Here is a 16,642-nt window from a genome sequence, read left to right on the forward strand (position 1 = left end):
AGGAGGAACGGGCCTTACCAGGCTGACGACGCACACCGTAGGCTTGGTGCGTGGAGCAGGGACAGGCCGGACTGGGCTGACGAAGCACACCCCTGACTTGGTGCGGGGAGCAGGAATGAGCCGGACCGGGCTGACGACGCGCACCACTGACTTGGTGCGGGGAGCTTGGATGGGCCGGACTGGGCTGGCGACGCGCACCACCGACTTGGTGCGGAGAGCAGGAACGGGCCGGACAGGGCTGACGAAACGCACCACAGACTTGGTGTGGGGAGCAGGAATGGGCCGAACTGGGCTGGCGACGCGCACCACAGACTTGGTGCGGAGAGCAGGAACGGACCGGACAGGGCTGGTGACGCGCACCACAGACTTGGTGCGGGAGCAGGAATGAGCCGGACCGGGCTGACGACGCGCACCACTGACTTGGTGCGGGGAGCTTGGATGAGCCGGACTGGGCTGGCGACACGCACCACAGACTTGGTGGGAGTGGCAGGAACAGGCCGGCCCGTACTGGGAACACACACCACTGGCCCTACGTGGGGATCAGGAACAGGCCGGACCTGACTGGCAACACACGCCAGTACCTCTCGCCGTGCCTCTACAACCTCCTTCCCCCTGGTGACCAGTGACTCCCGTAACCTGGCGTCCTCCTCTGCCAATCCGCTGGGCCGCTCTGCCGCGGTCTCCTGCTGGCCCGACGTCGTGAGCCCCCCCCTAAAAATTTTCTGGGGGTCTCTCCTCCCTGTGGGCCAGGCCTCCATTATTCTCGCCAGACTCTCACCCCACTGCTCCAAAGTCCAACCTCTCTCCTCTTCTCTTGGCTTGGCCCAGTCGAGACTCCTACTCCACTGCTCCCAAGTCCATCCTCTCTCTTCTTCACGCTGCTTGGTCCTGTTATGGTGGTTTCTTCTGTCACGTTCGTCGGTGAGAGAGGACCAAGGCGCAGCGTTGAAGGTGAACGTATCCTTTTATTTTACTGATCACACGATCAAAACAATAAACGATAACGTGACGTCTACGGTTTAACACAAACCGAAATGAACAAGAAACCACAAACACAAAGTGCAAGACAGACAGTTAAATATGGCTCCCAATCAGAGACACCCAGCTGACACTCGTTGCCTCTGATTGGGAGTCACTCAGACCAACATAGAAAAATAAACATAGACTTACACACCCTGGCTCAACATAACATAGTCCCCAGAGCCAGGGCGTGACAGCAGCACGGCTGGCCCTTGGATGTACACAGAGAGCTAACATTAATAATATGTCAATCTCTCCTGGCTCAAAGTGGAGGAGAGATTGACTTCATCACTACTTGTATTTGTGAGAGGTATTGACATGTTGAATGAACCGAGCTGTCTGTTTGAACTACTGGCACACAGCTGGGACACCCATGCATACCCCACAAGACATGCCACCAGAGGTTTCTTCACAGTCCCCAAGTCCAGAACAGGCTATGGGAGGCGCACAGTACTACATAGAGCCATGACTACATGAAACTCTATTCCACATCAAGTAACTCAAGCAAGCAGTAAAATTTAATTTAAAAAACTGATAAAAATACACTTTAGGAAACAGAGGGGACTGTGAAGCAACACAAACATAGGCACAGACACATGCATACACACACACGATAACATACGCACTATACACATACGTACACATGGATTTTGTGTTGTAGATTTGTGGTAGTAGAGTAGGGGCCTGAGGGCTCACACTTAATGTGTTGTGAAATCTGTTGTGAATGTATTGTAATGTTTTTAGAATTGTATAACTGCCTTAATTTTGCTGGACCCCAGGAAGAGTAGCTGCTGCCTTGGCAGCAGCTAAGTGGGATCCATAATAAATACAAATACAAATACAGAACAAAGAAATATGCCAAATGGATAATGAAGGAAAACGATATAGGGTGCAACATGACTACTAAACCAAGACAGGGTGTCCTTACCTTGAGCTCCAGCACCAGGTCCATCCTCTTCTTGCCCAGGGGGTTGATGTCGTTGAGGATCAGAGCAATGATGATGTCGATACCGTTGCATTCATGAGTGGCGATGCAGTTCTGACAGAGAAACATACATACAGGAAACGTTTGAATCCCTCTCTGGGACTGATGTGACATTGTGTTGATGGTTGAGTCAAAATATTGGCAGATTTACCAGAAAACAATATTACAAAGGGTTTAGTTTAGTCTAACATGATCCTGCAAAGAAAAGCCATGCAAGGAAAGCCTTCTAGAAGTATGCAGCTGTGTACTGGGACCTAGCTGGGCTTGTAAAGAGAATGTAAAAGCCAAATAAAGCACTGCCAAATAAGACCAACCCTGCAATTACTGAAATAGAACCATCAGTTATATGCAATCACTGGGTAATTTGACTACAACGTTTCATGATACTGCATGTGTCACACCCTGATCAGTTTCACCTGTCTTTGTGATTGTCTCTACCCCCCTCCAGGTGTGGCCCATCTTCCCCATTATCCCCAGTGTATTTATACCTGTGTTCTCTGTTTATCTGTTGCCAGTTCGTTTTGTATCGTCAAGCCTACCATCGTTTTACCCCTTGCTCCTGTCTTTCTCAAGTGCCTGTTTTCTAGTTTTGACCATTCTGCCTGCCCTAACCCTGAGCCTGCCTACCGTTCTGTCCCTTTTGGACTCTGATCTGGATTACTGACCTCTGCCTGCCCTTGACCTGTCGTTTGCCTGCCCCCTGTTTTTGTAATAAATGTTTGTTACTTCGACACTGTCTGCATCTGGGTCTTCTCCTGAAACGTGATAGTAAGAACTGGCCATGACTGAGCCAGCAGACTCGGACCAGGTCCACAACGTCATCTCCTCCCAAGGAGCCACCATTGGAAGGAACGAGGAGTTTCTTCATGGTCTCATGGAAGGGTTCCAGACCTTGGCCAAACGCCTTGACCGAGTGTTTAACACATTGCTGGAGCAATTCCGCGGGTTGTCTGTTAGGCAGCCTACCATGATTGTAACCTCCCAGCCCCTCAGTAACCCGGCTGTTAGCAGCGTGCTCTCCCCAGCCACCCTGGTTTCCCGAGAACCCTGCTTACCTCCCACGGAACACTTCGCTGGAGAGTCGGGAACCTGTCGGGCATTTCTCGCTCAGTGTTCGCTCATCATCGAGCTGCAGCCCTCCTCCTTCCCCTCGGACAGCTCTAAGATAGCGTACCTCATCAGGTTGATGTCCGGGAGGGCTCTCGCCTGGGCTACGGCAGTGTGGGAACAACAGTCGGCCGTATGCTTCAGTCTGGAGGAGTTCATGCAGGAGGTAGCTTGGGGCGGCAGGTAGCTTAGTGGTTAAGAGCGTTGTGCCAGTAACCGAAAGGTCGCTGGTTCTAATCCCCGAGCCGACTAGGTGAAAAATCTGTCGATGTGCCCTTGAGCAAGGCACTTAACCCTAATTGCTCATGTAAGTCGCTCTGGATAAGAGCGTCTGCTAAATGACTTAAATGTAAATGTAAATGTAGGTAAAGAAGGTTTTCGACGCTCCATTGTCAGGGAGTGTTACTCCGGGCAGCCAATGCAGTGTATTTCCGCACGTTGGCAGCTGAGTGTGCCTGGAACCCGGAAGCGCTGTTCGACATGTTCCTGCACGGAGTATCAGAGGAAGTAAAGGACGAGCTTGCAGCCCGGGAACTACCAACGGATATCAACTCGCTCATCACCTTGACCATTCGGATCGATGGACGACTTTGGGAACGAAGGAAGGAGAGGAAGTCCGATTCCAATCGCACCCCCCCAACCAGGATTCCACTTCACCTCCGAGGAATCCCAGAAGTCCCCGATAGCTCAGTTGCAGAGAGAACCCAATGCTACCCGAGTTCCCTCGAGAGTCTCCGAAGTCTGCCGATTCACCTCTTCCCGAGCTGACGCAACTAGGCAGAACTAGGCTGTCTCCAGCTGAACAGCAAGAGTTGCCTGTATTGCGGAACAACTGGTCATTTTGTGACCACCTGTCCACGAAAAGACCAGGCTCACCGGTAAAAGCGAGTACTCTGGTGGGTCATACGGATAACTTTTCCTCTCCCCTTACTCGCACCCCCTTTCATGCCATCTTGCTGTGGGGGAACCAGTCAAAATCTCTCTGTGTACTCATCGACTCTGGGGCCGATGAGAGCTTTATGGATGCTACCCTGGCAACCGAGCTGGGCATCCCCACTCAGCCCCTCTCCATTCCCATGGACGTTAGCGCGCTGGACGGGCGCTCTATAGGCCGGGTCACCCACAATACCACCCTTATCAAACTATGAGTATCAGGGAACCACAGCGAGACGATCCATTTCCTGCTAATTAAGTCTCCTCAGATTCCCGTGGTATTGGGTTTCTCTTGGCTCCAGCTACACAACCCCTTTATTGACTGGTCAACTGGTACCATCATGGGCTGGAGCCCGTTCTGCCAGGCTCATTGCCTGAAGTCAGCGCAGCCTGCCCCGGGACGTCTTCCTGGGGGCTCGGAAGTTGCCTCGGACCTCTCCGCCAGGACCTCCGGGAGGTTTTCAGTAAGGCCCGGGCCACTTCGCTTCCGCCGCACTGACCCTACGACTGCAGAATCAACTTTCTCCCAGGCACCACTCCGCCTCGGGGACGAAATGACATCACGGTGAAGAACCGCTACCCACTACCACTCATCTCCTCGGCCTTTGAGCTGCTCCAGTGGGCCAACGTGTTCTCCAAGCTGGACCTACGGAACGCCTGCCACCTGGTGCGGATTTGGGAGGGGGACGAGTGGAAGACTGCCTTCAACACAGCCAGCGGTCACTACGAGTATCTGGTCATGCCATTTGGCCTTACCAATGTTCCAGCTGTGTTCCAGGTCCTGGTTAAGGATGTTCTCCGCGACATGTTGAACTGGTTCGTCTTCGTCTACCTCGATGAGATCCTTGTCATCTCCCGCTCCACCCAAGAACACATGCTCCACGTCCGACAGGTCCTCCAACGCCTCCTGGAGAACCAGCTTTTTGTGAAACCGGAGAAATACGAATTCCATCGCTCTACCATCCCCTTCCTGGGCTACATCATCGCTGCAGGGAGTGTACAGGTGGATCCCGGGAACGTGAGAGCGGTGGTGGATTGGCCCCAGCCTACGTCCAGAGTGCAGCTGCAATGTTTCCTGGGATTCGCCAACTTTTATTGCCGCTTTATCCGGGGTTACATCACCCTGGCTTCCCCCCTGTCTGCACTCACCTCTCCCAAGGTTCCGTTCACATGGTCCCCAGCTGCTGACCGGGCGTTCTGGGACCTCAAACACTGTTTCACCACTGCTCCCATCTTGGTTCATCCTGACCCGTCCCGTCAGTTCGTGGTGGAGGCCGATGCTTCGGATGTCAGAGTGGGGCGGTCCTGTCCCAGCGTTCCGTCCTGGACCTCAAGTTACATCCCTGCACCTTCTTCTCCCATTGCCTCAACACCACGGAGAGGAATTAAGATGTGGGGAATCGTGAGCTTCTCGTGGTGAAGATGGCATTGGAGGTGTGAAGGCACTGGCTGGAGGGGCCAGAACATCCATTCATTGTGTGGACAGACCACAAGGACATGGAATATCTCTGCACTGCCAAGCGTCTCAATTCCAGGCAAGCTAGGTGGGCCCTGCTTTTCACCCGGTTCAACTTCTCCCTCTCATACCGACCGGGATCTAAGAATGTCAAGCCAGATGTGCTGTCACGCCGCTACAGCCCCGCGCCTACACCCCCGGAATCCAAGACCGTCCTTCCCACCTTGTGCTTGGCGACTGCACTCAGTTGGGGAATAGAGAAGCAGGTCTGGGAGGCGCAGCGTTCCCAGCCAAACCCCGGGGGGGCAGATAACCATATGTTTTTTCCTGACGCTGTCCGCTCCTCGGTTATGGAGTGGGCCCACTCCCCCAGGCTTGCTTGCCACACGGCCTTTGTGCGACAACGCTTTTGGTGGCCTACCATGGTTCCTGACGTCTCCTGGTTCGTCGCCGCCTGCACGATCTGTGCGCAGCACAAGACTCCTCTGCAAGCTCCGGCTGGTCTCCTCCAACTTATGCCTGTTCCTCACCGTCCCTGGTCTCACATATCCCTGGACTTTGTCACAGGTCTTCCCCCGTCTGATGGCAACACCGCCATCCTGACAGTTGTGGACCGGTTTTACAAAGCCACACACTTCATTCCTCTCCCCAAGCTAACCACCGCCAAAGAGATGGCCCAGCTCATGGTGCAGCACGTCTTCCGGATCCATGGACTCCCAGTGGACATGGTCTCCGACCGGGGTCCTCCGTTCTGCACACTCATTGGGTCGTCGGCCAGCCTGTCCTTCGGTTTCCACCCTCAGTCCAACGGCCAGTCGGAGCGAGCCAACCAAGACCTGGAGACGACTCTGCGCTGCCTGGTCTCCGCCAACCCCACCACCTGGAGCCAGCAACTAGTGTGGGTCGAAAAATGCCCGCAACACCCTTCCCTGCTCTGCCACGGGTCTTTCGCCCTTTGAGTATGGGTTAACAGCCCCCACTCTTCCCGGAGCAAGAGGAAGAGGTCGGCATACCCTCGGCCCAAATGTTTGTCCGCCGCTGTCGTCGTACCTGGAGGAGAGCCCAGTCGGCTCTTCTCAAGACCACCTCCAGGTATCGACAACAAGCGGCTCGCCACCGGACCCCGGCTCCCCGGTATCGTCTCGGGCAGAAGGTATGGCTGTCCACCCGAGATCTGCCCCTCCGGGTGGAGTCCTGCAAACTTTCCCCCCGATTTATCGGCCCTTTCCCCATCTCCAAGATCATTAGCCCCTCTGCTGTTCGTCTTCTGTTGCCCCGTACCCTCCGTATACATCCCACTTTTCATGTGTCTAGGATCAAACCCATGTCTCACAGCCCTTTGTCTCCTGTTTCCTGTTACCGACCTCTGCATGCCCTTGACCTGTCGTTTGCCTGCCCCCTGTTTTTGTAATAAACGTTTGTTACTTCGATACTGTCTGCATCTGGGTCTTCTCCTGAAACGTGATAGCATGTGCACATATAAAACAATACTTTTGATCTAGACAGTAGGAGGAACCTCAAAACACAACATTTGTAAAATCGGTGTGTCTGTGAGTGTGTGTGTGTGTGTGTATGCCCACCTGATTCTCATGGCAGGGTCCCTGGCAGTACTCTGTGAGGCTCTCTACTGTCTGGTTGATGAGGCCTACGTTCTTCTCATTGATGTAGAGTCCCAGTAGACCCAGGCCTCCCGTGGTGCTGCCACAGATACAGTCCAGGAACTGCAGCGTCTCACACACCAGATTATAGTTGTTCTTGTTGTTCTGACACCGTAGGAAGTTCTGGAGGAAAGAGACACACAACTCAAAGTTAGAGACACACTAATTCATATGTTCTTTCTAAACATTGGCAATATGAACAATGCGCTCAGATCTCTCTATGAACAAATTGGTTTATTCCACTGAAAACTAATAATAATAGGCTATTTAGCAGACGCTTTTATCCAAAGCGACTTATAGTCATGTGTGCATACATTTTTACGTATGGGTGGTCCCGGGGATCGAACCCACTACCCTGGCGTTACAAGCGCCATGCTCTACCAATTGAGCTACAGAGGACCACTGGCTTTTGAGTATAATATAATCAGAAATGACCAATTATCAATGCTTCATTTGCTGTGTTAAAAAGGCTACCTGTTACAGTTGCTTTCTGCCTAAGAGTTTAATTAAATGGCTGGTTTATCTAATGATGAGACGCATGTTTAATTTGTGAGTCTAAACATCTCAATGAGATTAAATCATGATTATCTTAGCCCGCTGTGTGTTTGGCTCAGGATCAATCCAGCCACGCCATATACACTGCACAACTGATTACGAGCCACGGTGATTCAGCATCCAGCTATCTGTCAATGATGTGGAGCCTTGACCTTACTGCACAGAGGATGTTATTGGGGGAAGTTCACTGTCTGTCTGAGGTATTGGACGTCCCCATTTCTAAACACAATCGTCCTCATAGTGAAACCAGACCGAGCGCTACCAGATATGGAAACAGTTGCATCACGTTGTTCCAACGGATGTCTATTTTCACCATATGGTTTCATTTCTGTATAAAGATCTGGTGACGGAAATTTACCAGCACTGAAACGGTAAGTGCGCCATGGGGCCTGAGCAACCATCGGAGCCTCCCTTTTATTACTAAATTGTGTAATGTAAACCAGACTAGTGCCCCCTGGTGGTGTGGCTGACCAACCTGCAGCTCCCTGTTGTGGTTTTCACACAGCAGCTGCATGAGGCGCAGGATGGGCTGCATGATGGTGATAATGACGCTCATCTCCCCTTCCTGGTCGTCTGGAGTGCTGGCGGGGCCCTGACCCTCAGAGGCAGCCAGGTGCTCCTCTGCCTCGGCCTCGCGCCGGTACCTTGTGAACGCCTTCTTAGTGACCGTGGACGCCTCCACAAGTTGCTCCTTGACCTCCTCCGTCACTATGGTAACCGCCACCGTAGACACCACTGCCACCTCCATTCCTGTAGAGAGAGGAGCAGGAGAATTCAGAGACACACACAGCGAAGGGCAACAGAGTAAGACATGGGAGAGTCTCACTGCACAGTGCACACAGGAGCAGAGCTGTAGCTGTCACAGAACGTGAGCTTGTTTGTGAATGACTCATGTATGATTTGTGACATGTTCTGAGTGCAGTAAATTCACTGCATTGACTGTCTCAGTAGACAGGAACAGGATGTTGTTCACACCAGGCCCGCTATCCTGACCCCTGACCTTTCTTTCCTTTAGCAGTGGGCGTGTCCTTGTCCGGGGGCTCCTCGTCTTTCTTCTTGCTGCCCAGGTCGCTGGTGTTGACGGTCACAGTGGCCTTGATCTCCTGCTGGGCTAGCTTCATCCTCTCATAGAACACCTTGAAGAACATCTCCGACTTGTTTTCCCCCGTCAGGCGCATGAAGAAGGATTTCTGGACACGGACAAGAATAACAAGTAAATGTGGATGTAAGAGGTTTTGTTTGAGTTCATTCTGTGTTTGTATGGGAAGCGGTAGCTAGAGGGATTCATAGTGAGGTATTATGATAATGTTGTCAGATAATCTACATGTTTCCCATTGTAAGCGATACAAGGTAAACAGCTCAAAGGTCTGTTATATTTGTTGTTCCGTTTGTTGGCAGTTTGACCACGTCTCTCCGTCTGTCTGTCTGTCTGTCTGTCTGTCTGGCTGCTATGCACCCAGAGGCTCTCTCTCTCTCTGAAGCTCTGTTAAATAACCCTCAGCTCTCAGCCCTATGCCAAGGAAATAACCTGGAGTGCCTCCATGTGCTCACCTGTTTTCACACAATCTGCTCTCTGCCCAAAGGGCACAACTCTACTGGCACCGTGCAGGGCAGGCTGCACTGTACACAAAGTCATACAGCAAACACAGCCAGGTACACAGCAATCACAGGAGGTTTTTCAACTCAAACAACGGTGGCTTTAAGCAAATTCAGCATCAAGTACTTTAGTAATATCACCAAAACAAAACTCTTCAAGTGAAAGTCTAGGACTTTATGTCTATAGTCTAACACTGCAAAACCTATAAAACAAATGTATTTTTTTGCAACCTAATTTGAAAACGTTTTATTCCATGCGTGGGACTTTGCTTTTTCCAGCTAGTATCAACCGGTCCCATTTTCCCCTCATTATCCCTCCAGTCCTTACATAAGGCTTGTAATCAGCTGAGTGGTTGAAGGGAGGGAGCCACTGCAACCGAGCCTCAGCTCAAACACTGTTACATCAGAGAAAAAGGGGGAAAATGGAGGGAAAGAAGAGGTGGAAAATCCTTCCCTGCTTTTTGAGCGCCAGAGTGGCACGAAGTGTGTGCGTGGTGTGAGAGGGAAGAGGGAGGGGGAGGGAGGGGAGACCAGAGGCGGGTGGGAGTTATCGCATGAATTCTGGAGCAGTTTGAAAACCTCTTACATAACCAGCCTTCTTTCCAGGTTGAGACTCAACTCATTGAAGTCCCTCTGTCAGAGATAAGGGAACATCAGTATACAAAAGTTGAAGGAAAAACTGAAATATTATAGTAAAACTGTGCATGCATTCAACAGTACTCATAGAATTCCACCAGTAACCGTGACCTGGGAGTAAGCACTCAAAGTTCAACTTAAGTTAATTGAAGCACTTTGTACCCCTTTAAAATAACTTTCCAATAAACAACAAAAATGTAAAAAGAAAGAATGCTAGTTAAGTCAATCTTGTTGACAAGACCAGAGTCATTCATTGATAGTGATCAGAAATCAGCAGTGGTTATGTAAGCAGGCAAACCTCCACCCATTGCCACACAGAGGGGACAACTGCCAGAAAGCAACTTTATAACAACATTACCCAGTTCAAATGGGAAGCCCTCATGACTGTGACCATAAACAAGTAATTTCATCTCCAATCGCTTGGATGACAATAATTATGTCAACACCTGACTGCCTTATGACAATGTCCAAGAAAACAACAACAACAACAGCAGCAGGAATAGAGCTGGCTAAGGAAAAACATACAGAACCAGTCAAAAGTTTGGACACGCCTACTCATTCCAGGGTTTTTCTTTATTTTTATTATTTTCTACATTGTAGAATAATAGTGAAGACATCAACACTATGAATAAACACATATGGAATCATGTAGTGACCAAAAAAAAGTGTTAAACTGTCTCCAGAGTGGCGCAGTGGTCTAAGGCACTGCATCGCAGTGCAAGCTGTGCCACTAGAGATCCTGGTTCGAATCCAGGCTCTGTTGTAGCCGGCCGCGACCGGGAGACCCATGGGGCGGCGCACAATTGGCACAGGGTAGGGGAGGGAATGGCCGGCAGGGATGTAGCTCAGTTGGTAGAGCATGGCGTTTGCAACGCCAGGGTTGTGGGTTCGTTTCCCACAGGGGGGCCAGTATAAAAAACTAAAAAAGGTTAAAATGTAAAAAATTAAACATTGTATGCACTCACTAACTGTAAGTCACTCTGGATAAGAGCGTCTGCTAAATGACTAAAATGTTAAACATTGCCTTTGCCTTGATGACAGCTTTGCACACTCTTGGCATTCTCTCAACCAGCTTCACCTGGAATGCTTTTCCAGCAGTCTTGAAGGAGTTCCCACATATGCTGAGCACTTGTTGGCTGCTTTTCCTTCACTCTGCCGTCCGACTCATCCCAAACCATCTCAATTGGGTTGAGGTCGGGGGATTGTGGAGGCCAGGTCATCTGATGCAGCACTCCATCACTCTCCTTCTTGGTAAAATAGCCCTTACACAGCCTGGAGGTGTGTTGGGTCATTGTCCTGTTGAAAAACAAATGATAGTCCCACTAAGCCCAAACCAGATGGGATGGTGTACTGCTGCAAAATGCTGTGGTAGCCATGCTGGTTAAGTGTGCCTTGAATTCTAAATAAATCACAGACAGTGTCACCCCACACCATAACACCTCCTCCTCCATGCTTTACGGTGGGAACTACACATGCAGAGATAATCAGTTCAACCACACCGCGTCTCACAAAGACACGGCGGTTGGAACCAAAAATCTCAAATTTGGACTCCAGACCAAAGGACAAATTTCCACCAGTCTAATGTCCATTGCTCGTGTTTCTTGGCCCAAGCAGGTCTCTTCTTATTATTGGTGTCCTTTAGTAGTGGTTTCTTTGCAGCAATTCGACCATGAAGGCCTGATTCACACAGTACCCTCTGAACAGTTGATGTTGAGATGTGCCTGTGACTTAAACTCTGTGAAGCATTTATTTGGGCTGCAATTTCTGTGGGTGGTAACTCTAATGAACTTATCCTATTTAGCAGAGGTAACTCTGGGTCTTCCATTCCTGTGGTGGTCCTCATGAGAGCCAGTTTCATCATAGCGCTTGATGGTTTTTGCGACTGCACTTTTCCAAATTGACTGACCTTCATGTCTTAAAGTAATGATGGACTGTCGTTTCTCTTTGCTTATTTGAGCTGTTCTTGCCATAATATGGACTTGGTCTTTTACCAAATAGGGCTATCTTCTGTATACCCCCCCTACCTTGTCACAACACAACTGATTGGCTCAAACGCATTAAGAGGGAAATAAATTCCACAAATTAACTTTTAAGTAGGCACACCTGTTAATTGAAATGCATTCCAGGTGACTACCTCATGAAGCTGGTTGAGAGAATGCCAAGAGTGTGCAAAGCTGTCATCAAGGCAAAGGGTGGCTATTTGAAGAATTTCAAATATTAAATATATTTTGATTTGTTTAAACACTTTTTTGGTTACTACATGCTTCCATATGTGGTATTTCATAGTTTTGATGTCTTCACTATTATTCTACAATGTAAAAAATTGTAAAAATTAAGAATGAGTAGGTGTGTCCAAACTTTTGACTGGTAGTATAGTTCCAAATCATTTTTAGATTGCAAATTAACCACAAGATGCCCAAACAAATATAATGTTTGACTAAAACAATCATTTCAAACCTTGCTTACATTTGTATATGATCATGTGTCGTGTCTCTCTATTATGTGTGGGAATACTTGGGAAGAGATTTCTTAAATTAAAATCACTTGGAGCTGATTTCCTGGTGTTTTTTACAGTCTTTTATGTCCAACGTAAAAAATATATAAATATATATATAAAGAAAATTTTATATATTTTTTTTGGCTCTGAAAACTTTGTGGGACAAATAAAACCACCCGCCGGCCGCCAGTTGGGGAACCCTGGCCTAGGCATTAAAGTGCCATTACTAGGTGATACTCAATAGTACTTGGGCATTGCCAAGTGACATTTAATCCCCTCCCTCACCCAACCACAGGCCTGTGGCCCGCCTTTTACCACATGCATGACAGATGGCAAACAAGGATACTGTTCATGTGTACAATACATGCCCATGGCATGAGGGCAGTGACCTTTCCTGCAGCGGGAATGTCCCACAATGCATCACAGCTAGGATAGATGGGGAAACAGAACAGAGTAGAACAATAACCTTTTCCTTTACCATCTGAAGCAGAGTGCAGCAGAGCCACACACACACCTGTTGCATCTGCACTCTAGCCCTCTAGAGTCTAATAACCAGCATGGCTGTGGTGGTAAGCTTATTTATCCCTGGGCCCTGGGCATGCACCATCAACCTGGTGATTCATTCTTCCAGGAAACCACCAGTTTGTGCTCTGCAGCAGCTTAGACCCTGCCTGCAAGGCCCACTGGGTGCACTAAGCCCTCTGTATCAAAAGCCCCCGAGGCCCCTGTCGACCCTGGCGCTCACCGTCACGTACAGTAGGCTGGGCCCCGCCCCCAGGTCTCTCTTTACAACAAACAAGGTCATTATGCATTCCTATCTTTCTATTTTTTATGTTCCTCCTCTTCACTGCTGTCCCGGCTCTTGGCATCAACAAGGGGCAGTTATGTAAGCTCTATTTATATCACTGGCTCCCTCGCTCCCTCTCTCTCCCTTGCCTCCTCTCTCCTAAAGCTTCAGTAAGCAAAATGGCTGTGGCTGTAATCATTGGAGGGCACCGTATCGTACCCACCCAGCCGGTAACCACGGCGACCCGCTCTGGGAGGGGAGCATGCTGGGAGGGAGCAAGCTGCTGCACTTCACTTCACTGAGTTCTACAGAGGCCCGGTCATATAATTATAAGAGGATAGAAAAACAAACAAATCAACCAACCAACCAACCAGTATCTAATCACAACCCCTGCCAGCCACTGCCATCAGCATGGTGGAACTGTAGGGGGGAGTTAAGGAGTGCTTGGAACACTGTGTGGTAGTGATAAGCGAGATCATTGATTACTAATAAGAGAACAGTTTATGAAGGTGGAGAAAATACCCTGATTGCTGAAGAGTGTTGTAACTCAAGAAACTAACGAAAAAGGGCAGACCGACAAATGACCAAGAATCCCACCCCATAAGAATATACACATACATACACTACCGGTCAAAAGTTTTAGAACACCTACTCATTCAAGGGTTTTTCTTTATTTTTACTATTTTCTACATTGTAGAATTATGAAGACATCAAAACTATGAAATAACACATATGGAATCATGTAGTAACCAAAAAAGTGTTAAACAAATCTAAATATATTTTATATTTGTGATTCTTCAAATAGCCACCTTTTGCCTTGATGACAGCTTTGCACAATCTTGGCGGCTAGCTCTAGGAAGAGTCTTGGTGGTTCCAAACTTCTTCCATTTAAGAATGATGGAGGCCACTGTGTTCTTGGGGACCTTCAATGCTGCAGACATTTTTTGGTACCCTTCTCCAGATCTGTGCCTCAACACAATCCTGTCTCGGAGCTCTACGGACAATTCCTTCGACCTCATGGCTTGGTTTTTGCTCTGACATGCAACTGTGGGACCTTATATAGACAGGTATGTACTTTTCCAAATCATGTCCAATCAATTGAATTTACCACAGGTGGACTCTAACCTTGCTTTGTGCACAGGGGCATTGTCATGCTGAAACAGGAAAGGGCTTTCCCCAAACTGTTGCCACAACAGAATCATCTAGAATGGCATTTTATGCTGTAGGGTTAACATTTCCCTTCACTGGAACTAAGGGGCCTAGCCCGAACCATGAAAAACAGCCCCAGACCATTATTCCTCCTCCACCAAACTTAGCAGTTGGCACTATGCTTTGGGGCAGGTAGCTTTCTCCTGGCATCCGCCAAACCCAGATTTGTCCGTCGGACTGCCAGATGGTGAAGCGTTATTCATCACTCCAGAGAATGCGTTTCCACTGCTCCAGAGTCCAATGGTAGCGAGCTTTACACAACTCCAACCGACACTTGGCTGGAGTTGTGTAAAGCTCGGCCATTGAAACCCATTTCATGAAGCTCCCGACAAACAGTTGTTGTGCTGATGTTGCTTCAAGAGGCAGTTTGGAACTCGGTAGTGAGTGTTGCAACCGAGGACAGACGATTTCATCACGCTACACGCTTCCGCACTCTGCAGTCCCGTTCTGTGAGGTTGTGTGGCATACCTTTTCGCGACTGAGCCGTTGTTGCTCCTAGATGTTTCTACTTCACAATAACAGCACTTACAGTTGACCGGGGCAGATCTAGCAGGGCAGAAGGTTGAAGAACTGACTTGTTGGAAAGGTGGCATCCTATGATGGTGCCACGTTGAAAGTCACTGAGCTTTTCAGTAAGGCCATTCTACTGCCAATGTTTGTTTATGGAAATTACATAGCTGTGTACTCGATTTTATACACCTGTCAGCAACGGCTGTGGCTGAAATAGCCAGATTTACTAATTTGTAGGGGTGTCCACATACTTTTGTATACATAGTTTATATACATACATATATACATACAGTGCATTAGGAAAGTATTCAGACCTCTTTCTTTTTTCCACATTTTGTTACATTACAGCCTTACTCTATAAAACATTTTTTATCCTCATCAATCTACACACAATACTCCATAATGACAAAGCGAAAACAGGTTTTTAGAAATGTTTGCAAATGTATAAAAATTAACTTGAAATTGAGCTCAGTTGCATCCTGTTTCCATTGATCATCTTTGAGATGTTTCTACAACTTGATTAGAGTCCACCTGTGGTAAATTCAATTGATTGGACATGATTTGGAAAGGTACATACCTGTCTATATAAGGTCCCACAGTTGACAGTGCATGTCAGAGCAAAAACCAAGCCATGACATCGAAGGAATTGTCCGTAGAGCTCCGAGACAGGATTGTGTCGAGGCACAGATCTGGAGAAGGGTACCCAAAAATTTCTGCAGCATTGAAGGTCGCCAAGAACACAGTGGCCTCCATCATTCTTAAATGGAAAAAGTTTGGAACCACCAAGACTCTTCCTAGAGCAGGCCGCCCGGGCAAACTGAGCAATCGGGGGAGAAGGGCCTTGGTCATGGAGGTGACCAAGAACCCGATGGTCACTCTGACAGAGCTCTAGAGTTCCTCTGTGGAGATGGGAGAACCTTCCAGAAGGACAACCATCTCTGCAGCACTCCACCAATCAGGACTTTATGGTAGAGTGGCCAGACGGAAGCCACTCCTCAGTAAAAGGCACATGACAGCCCACTTCGAGTTTGACAAAAGGCACAAAAAGACTCTCAGAACATGAGAAACAAGATTCTCTGGTCTGATGAAACCAAGATTGAACTCTTCGGCCTGAATGCCAAGCATAACGTCTGGAGGAAACCTGGCACCATTCCTACAGTGAAGCCTGGTGGTGGCAGCATCTGTAGTGTCCTCATGTAAATAGCCTGTTTTTTTTGTATTTTTTGTATTTTTTGTATATATTTCTCAATCTCACTTTCCATCCTTTAACTAAATATACTTTCCTGCAACCCGCCTCACCCAATGTGGAACGGATTCTATTATTTTTTATACCTTCGCCATAGCATATTGGATTTTCTGCCGGAATCACTGAATCACTGGACCTTAACACTGGATCATCGCAACTAGCTAGCTGCAACCGAATGGCTGTTGTTGTTGTTGTTGGCTAATCACCGCTGTCCAGTAGCAAGCCCCAGTTAGCCTTGAGCTAGCCTCGAGCCCATCTCCTATAGCTATCTACCTCTCTGTCAACCGGACGGGACCTCCTAGTATTGACACGGAGCCCCGCCGATCCATCATGACTGGTCTGCCGACATAATCGTCTGATGTGGTTTCAACAGGCTTCCCGTTGCAATGACCACGAAGATCCATCTGCTAGACCCGGCCCGCTAGCACACGCAATCAACAGCCGTGC

The 16,642-nt window shown here is 48.7% G+C and overlaps 1 protein-coding gene across 5 annotated transcripts in view; it reads right to left on the reverse strand.

Moving 5' to 3' along the window:
- The window catches only part of itpr1b (inositol 1,4,5-trisphosphate receptor, type 1b), a 169,337-nt gene that overhangs the window by 40,026 nt on the left and 112,669 nt on the right, over positions 1–16,642 (reverse strand). For all 5 annotated transcript variants that reach the window (XM_041892498.2, XM_041892501.2, XM_041892500.2 and 2 more), the window contains 4 exons: positions 8,715–8,904; positions 8,190–8,464; positions 7,082–7,282; positions 1,949–2,059 (listed from right to left, as the gene is read on the reverse strand). In XM_041892498.2, coding sequence (XP_041748432.2) covers positions 1,949–2,059; positions 7,082–7,282; positions 8,190–8,464; positions 8,715–8,904 — 777 coding nt within the window. The remainder of the gene's footprint in view (positions 1–1,948; positions 2,060–7,081; positions 7,283–8,189; positions 8,465–8,714; positions 8,905–16,642) is intronic.

The sequence above is a fragment of the Coregonus clupeaformis genome, chromosome 12 (genome assembly GCF_020615455.1).
Source record: "Coregonus clupeaformis isolate EN_2021a chromosome 12, ASM2061545v1, whole genome shotgun sequence".
In the NCBI taxonomy this organism is placed as follows: domain Eukaryota; kingdom Metazoa; phylum Chordata; class Actinopteri; order Salmoniformes; family Salmonidae; genus Coregonus; species Coregonus clupeaformis.